Here is a 6,442-nt window from a genome sequence, read left to right as displayed (position 1 = left end):
TTAGCCAGATGTGGTGGCATGCGCCTGTAATCCCAGCTACTTGGCAGGCTGAGGCACAAGAATTGCTTGAACCCAGGAGGCGGAGGTTGCAGTGAGCGGAGATGGTGCCCATTGCACTCCAGCCTGGGTGACAGAATGAGACTCCGTCTCAAAAAAAAAAAAAAAAAAGAACCAAACAACAACAACAAAAAAGCAATTACCATCAGTATTTTTATTATTTTAGTGCAAATGTATTCACCCAAATCACCACTACATTCCTTTATGATGTCCTAACTGAATCTGGCAAGAAAGCAGTGGGTTCAGAATTTTAATTATAACCCTTTGAACAAAACAGTAATTTTTTGGAGTCTGTGTTAAATAAGTAAGACTTTGTTGATCCATTTTAACTTCCGTTGTTATTCCCACATTTTTTTTTTCTTTTTCTTCAAATACTTGGAGAGGAGTGGAGGCATTACATTCATGTTTCAGAATTTGAATGGGATGATTGAGATTAGCTTGAGATTGAAATAGATGAAGACTTTGTATATAGAACAGAGAGATGGAGAATAATGAAAGTGAGAAATAGTTGTTTACCAGCTTCAGTTCTGGCTTTTTGTACGTGCCCTTAGGGTGTATGTGTACCTAGTGTGGGTTACAAGCTCACCATGTATTTTCTCTTTAGGGAGAGAAGAATTTGGAAAATTCTTAAAGAATTTGGTGTGCTTAAAGACTAGACAGGTTGTTCCTGTTTTAAAAAGAATCTCTTTTGATAGCATAACATTGGTTTCCAGGGGGAGAGCAAGGACCTGCTGTTTATCTTGACAGCGAAGTACAATGCCTGCATCCTGGAGTATAAGCAGAGTGGCGAGAGCATTGACATCATTACACGAGCCCATGGCAATGTCCAGGTGAGGTGGCTGCTTTAGGCTGACAAAAGTTTTCTAAGTAGGACTGTCATGATTCATGGAAAAAAATTAAAATGCTGGGGGCAGCTCGCTATTTGATCAGAGAAACGAGGAGAAGACACTATGGGTTTGAGCTTTTTGGAGAAAAGACTCCTTTAGTTCACTCAAGGCCCAAGGGACAGAGCAATAATTCGTTGAGATTCAGTGTTTCGTGAAAAAGACATGCACTGACATTGGGGCTCCAACTATTTGGCCTATCAAATAGATCCATTAGTTTTACTTCCTCTCCTAAAGTTTTTCTTTGCAAGTGGTGCCCAGTGTCCTCTGTTGCTCTGTGGATGTTGAGGTTCTTCCCTAATCCCAATTTTGTTTCTCAGGACCGCATTGGCCGCCCCTCGGAGACCGGCATTATTGGCATCATTGACCCTGAGTGCCGGATGATTGGCCTGCGTCTCTATGATGGCCTTTTCAAGGTTATTCCACTAGATCGCGATAATAAAGAACTCAAGGCCTTCAACATCCGTCTGGAGGAGCTGCATGTCATTGATGTCAAGTTCCTATATGGTTGCCAAGCACCTACTATTTGCTTTGTCTACCAGGTACTGGATCGGGAGGAGAGGGGGAGAAACTGTGAGGCTGATGTGATAGGAGTTGTTTTTGCTAACTGGAATATCTGGGTTTGGTAGGCTAGAGAGAAGTGTTTACTGTGTTTGTCCTGAAATGTTTTGAACAACACAATTAATATGGGTCAGACTTTTGTTGCTTCTTGAGTGCAGTAGTGCTTATTGTGGAGGCAGCAAGCTCTCTGGGGCTTGTAGCAGGTTTTAATCCTGAGATTACACTCTGGTTGTGGGCCTTGGGAGATTTCACAGGATGACCTAGTTTATACTTTGATTCTCTTACTGGAGTGCTGGGGGATTATTAAAACTTAGCTGTCGAGAAGTTATCTAGATCTTGCCTTTATATTAAATAAAGAGAAATTGTCTTGGTGATGCTTTATATGTGTTTTTTAAGAAGAGGTTTACATTTTGTCCAGCAATCACTTGTGATTTGCTGGCTTGTTTTTATTTTATTTTATTATTATTTTTTTGAGACAGAGTCTCACTCTGTCACCCAGGCTGGAGTGCGATGGCCTGATCTTGGCTCACTGCAACCTCTGCCTCCTGGGTTCAAGCGATTCTCCTGCCTCAGCCTCCTGAGTAGCTGGAATTACAGGTGCATGCCACCATGCCCAGCTAATTTTTGTGTTTTTAGTAGAGACGGGGTTTCACCATGTTGGCCAGAATGGTCACGAACTCATGACCTCATGACCCTCCTGCCTCGGCTTCCCAAAGTGCTGGGATTACAGACCTGAGCACCTGGCAACTTGCTGGCTCTTCTATTTTAGTCTGTGCCTAAAACTTTAGCAGAGCTGATCCTGGGCAGCTGTTCTCTGGTCCAGATCTGTTAAGTGGGGGTGGGGTGGTAGAGCACCAGGCTAACATGCCAGTATCTTGGTAAAATCTCAGCCCTTTAACAAAAGGCCATGCAGCCTTAAGATCAGTTCATTTGCGTGTGGCTGAATGAGTGACGGAAGGGGATGATAGTCTAGTCCCACATAGAGTGTGTGGGCACGTAGACAGCTTGATGGCCTTGTTAGGTGTTGAAAGTGCTGATATCTTTTTGTATATTTCTTAGTGTTACTATAGTTCTGAGGCTATTGGAATAAGGCCCAATTGAATAAGGTTGAAACCAAGAGATTTTGTTTGCTCTTACCAAGTATGAGTTAAAATAAAAACTTAGAATTTCTCTCTGTTTAGTTTTGTAAATATTAAGTCATTAAAACTTTGATGTTGTTGATTATTCAAGGTTGGTTGTTCTCAGCTTCAGGGCTGCCAGTTGTGATCAGATCTTCATTTCTGCATGTGTGTCTCAGAGGCCCAAATCCACACTTGAACTTTTTGCGAAGCTGTGTCATAACCCTACTCATTGATGGGAAAATGTTTTCATCAGCCAAAAATTACTATCTCCTGTTTTATGCCAAAAATTCAATTTGACAAATATTTAGTTGCTTAATGCTATGTGAAAGGTATTCCTGCTTCAGGAGCTATAACAGTGACTAAGATGTGATCCCTGCCCTGAAACACATTGCTGAATTCCTTCCATAACTTCTTTGTTGAAGCCGTCTTCCACTGGCTGAGTGTAGCTTTCTTCCCGTCCCTGCTCTTTAGCATCTTAAAGGTGACCTTGGCAGTCCCAGGACTGACATGAGTCATAATTCAGAAAAAGGAAGGGAAGATGATGTTGACAATGGCAGAACTGAAAGGTTTGACTTAACAGAGCAATCAATTGTGTTCTCTACTGTTACTCCATCAGAATGCTTTTGAGAATTGTATCAATTTTAAAAAATCTCATAGGTATAGCTTATCAATGCGTTTTGTAAATTACTTGAGGCTAAGGAACACACACAGGCACACACACAGTATCTTTTTTTTTTTTTTTTTTTCTGAGATGGAGTCTTGCTCTGTTGCCTAGGCTGGAGTGCAGTGGTGCCATCTTGGCTTATTGCAACCTTCGCCTCCTGGGTTCAAGCGATTCTCCCGCCTCAGCCACCCGAGTAGCTGGGATGGTAGGTGTGCGCCACCACGCAGGGCTAATTTTTGTATTTTTAGTAGAGACGGGGTTTTGCCATGTTGGCCAGGCTGGTCTTGAATTCCTGACCTCAGGTGATCCACCCTCCTCAGCCTTCCAAAGTTCTGGGATTACAGGCGTGAGCCACTGTGCCTGGCACACAGTATCTCTTATAGTACCTAGTGCAGTGTGACAAGTTCATTTTTCTAATTCTTTAAACCTTTCTTGGTTGGTTGAATTGTTAGGAATGGTAGATCTCAGATGCTGCAGTCTACCTAGGAATTAATCCCAGGCTCAGCTGGTGATTGTCAGTGTACTGATGGATGAAGGTGGGAGGGCTGACGTGACGGGACTGTCAGATGCTGGGTGGTGGTAGCTTGTCCCTTTCAGCACCTCTCTTTAGCCCAAGGCTTAACCCTTCCTAAGGGCTAACCATTTCACCTTTCCCCCACCCAGGACCCTCAGGGGCGGCATGTAAAAACCTATGAGGTGTCTCTCCGAGAGAAGGAATTCAATAAGGGCCCTTGGAAACAGGAAAATGTCGAAGCTGAAGCTTCCATGGTGATTGCAGGTTGGTTGGGGGTTTAGGAAATATGCCTCCACCCGGGTCTAGGCTAGTTCCCTGTTCTTGTTCCCTCTCTCACCTTCTCTGCCCTTCGTTTTGGCGCTCAGTATTATTGAAGGTGTGCATTGTTTACCACACCTTTATGTCTGCTTTTCTAAATTGTGCTTTGTTTTTTTCTGTCTTTGAGATTTTCTGTTTTTCATTCCTCCCCCCAAAAGTATAACTTCTCTTTTACTTGGGTGGAGGGATTGACTGTAAAACACTGAGATTGATTTGCACAGTGGCGTATGGAAATGAGTCTCATTATTTTATTGCTGGGCATAACATTTAAAATTGAAAGGAAGCCAGGATCTATAGTCCCAGCTACTCAAGAGGCTGAGTTGGGAGGCTCATTTGAGCTTAGGAGTTTGAGTTTAGCCTGGGCAGCATAATGAGACCCCATCTCTTTAAAAAACAAAAAACAAAAAACCAAAAGGGAGCAATAGAGCTTATCTGATTTCTTTACCTCATAGATGAGGAAACATGGCCAGAGGGACCTGCCCATGTCTGTCCATGATCTAGCCTGGGCTAGAATCCAGGCCTCTTCACTCCTTGTCCTAACTCTGCCCTTACATTATGTTTGTCTCACTCAGTAGGGAAGTTTTAAAACTCTTAAGAGAAGACTGGCTCTTCTAAATGGTGGCTCTGATAATGGGGGGAAGTTAAGCTAAGGAACAAGAATAGAGACCAGGAAAAAAAAAGTAAAAGCTTTTACTTGGAAAGGATTAGAAGTTGAGAAGAAAAATGGGGGAGAATGCATGGGAAAGAACATGGAGAAGACTTCCCACCCATAGGAATAGTCAAATACCAGAAGAGTGGCAGTAAAAATATTACCGGGATTAGATAATGGCCAGTCAACAAATTGTAAGAATCTCGTAAAGGCTATCATGTTCCCTGGGTTTTGATGTCCTTTTTAAAATAATGATGATCTTAAAGTTTGTCTTGGGGCTAACTAGACCTGTGCTCTTGCCAGTCCTGGCTTGGCAGACCCAGAGTGCTGAGCGTTCTAATTTTGCTGTCTTTCCTGCAGTCCCAGAGCCCTTTGGGGGGGCCATCATCATTGGACAGGAGTCAATCACTTATCACAATGGTGACAAATACCTGGCTATTGCCCCTCCTATCATCAAGGTGAGCAGCAGTCCTCTACCTTTTTTTCCTTTCTTCTTTTCTTTCCTTGTCCTCACCTTGCTCCTCCCTTTCTCTCGTGTGTCAAAAGGAGATTCACAGATGCCTGTTACACGATTTTCTGTTTATACAAGATATTGCGTTGGCCTTTGGGAACAGGGAAAGAGATTAGCCTGGATTTGCTTACAGAGAGCTTGGTTGCTAGCTTAGATAAATGATAATCAAAACAGGCTTCCCCTTTTCATTGACTGGGGCACCTTTTTTTTGTCAAAGAGACAGGGTCTTAACTCTGTCGCTCAGGCTGGAGAGCTAGAATGCAGTGACATGATTGTAGCTCACTGTAGCCTTGAACTCCTGGACTCAAGTGATCCTCTTGTCTCAACCTCTCGAGTAACTAGAATTACAGGCATGAACTACCACATGGGGCAACTTTAAGAAGGGAAAATTTTGGCAATTCTTTCCTTTTTTTTTTTGAGATGGAGTTTTGCTCTTGTTGCCCAGGCTGGAGTGCAATAGCACGATCTCAGCTCACCGCAACCTCTGCCTCCCAGGTTCAAGCGATTCTCCTGCCTCAGCCTCCCTAGTACCTGGGATTACAGGCATGTGCCACTACGCCTGGCTAATTTTGTATTTTTAGTAGAGATGGGGTTTCTCCATGTTGGTCAGGCTGGTCTCAAACTCCCGACCGCAGGTGATCCACCGCCTCGGCCTCCCAAAGTGCTGGGATTACAGGCATGAGCCACTGTGCCTGGCCATAATTTTGGCAATTTCTGTTGCATGTAATGTTTTCAGGGCTCAAATCATATAAAGTAATACATTGATAAATTATAAAGGCTAAAAAAGTCAAAAATTTCACGGACTTAGAATATCAAGTTGTAAAAATTAAGCCTTAAAAGTTTCATTTTACTTACTTTTTGAGAAAAAAGAACAAAATCTAGCTGGCTACAGTGGCAAGTGCCTGCAGTCCTAGCCACTTGAGCGGATGGCTTGAGTCCAGGAGTTAGGCTGCAGTGCACCGTAATCATGCCTGTGAATAGCCACTGTACTTTAGCCTGGGTGACATAGCGAGACCCTGTCTCTAAAAAAGAACAAAATCTGTGGTAGCATTGCCACAGTGGTAGGGGGTAATTAGTGGTATTAAGAATAAATAACTACATTTGTAATAGCATGCATAGTTCAGTGAATTTTGGCAGCAGCTTCCTATTCTGTGTATTTCTAT

At 43.0% G+C, this 6,442-nt stretch overlaps 1 protein-coding gene across 1 annotated transcript in view; it reads left to right on the top strand.

Moving 5' to 3' along the window:
• The window catches only part of DDB1 (damage-specific DNA binding protein 1, 127kDa), a 33,893-nt gene that overhangs the window by 2,400 nt on the left and 25,051 nt on the right, over nt 1-6,442 (top strand). Inside the window, exons 4-7 of the mRNA XM_011993325.1 lie at nt 771-887; nt 1,262-1,483; nt 3,951-4,065; nt 5,129-5,226. Coding sequence (XP_011848715.1) covers nt 771-887; nt 1,262-1,483; nt 3,951-4,065; nt 5,129-5,226 — 552 coding nt within the window. The remainder of the gene's footprint in view (nt 1-770; nt 888-1,261; nt 1,484-3,950; nt 4,066-5,128; nt 5,227-6,442) is intronic.

The sequence above is a fragment of the Mandrillus leucophaeus genome, unplaced genomic scaffold (assembly GCF_000951045.1).
Source record: "Mandrillus leucophaeus isolate KB7577 unplaced genomic scaffold, Mleu.le_1.0 Scaffold43, whole genome shotgun sequence".
NCBI classification, from domain to species: Eukaryota; Metazoa; Chordata; class Mammalia; order Primates; family Cercopithecidae; genus Mandrillus; species Mandrillus leucophaeus.
Note: the sequence above shows the minus strand (reverse complement) of the source record. Positions and strands in the feature narration are given on the sequence as shown.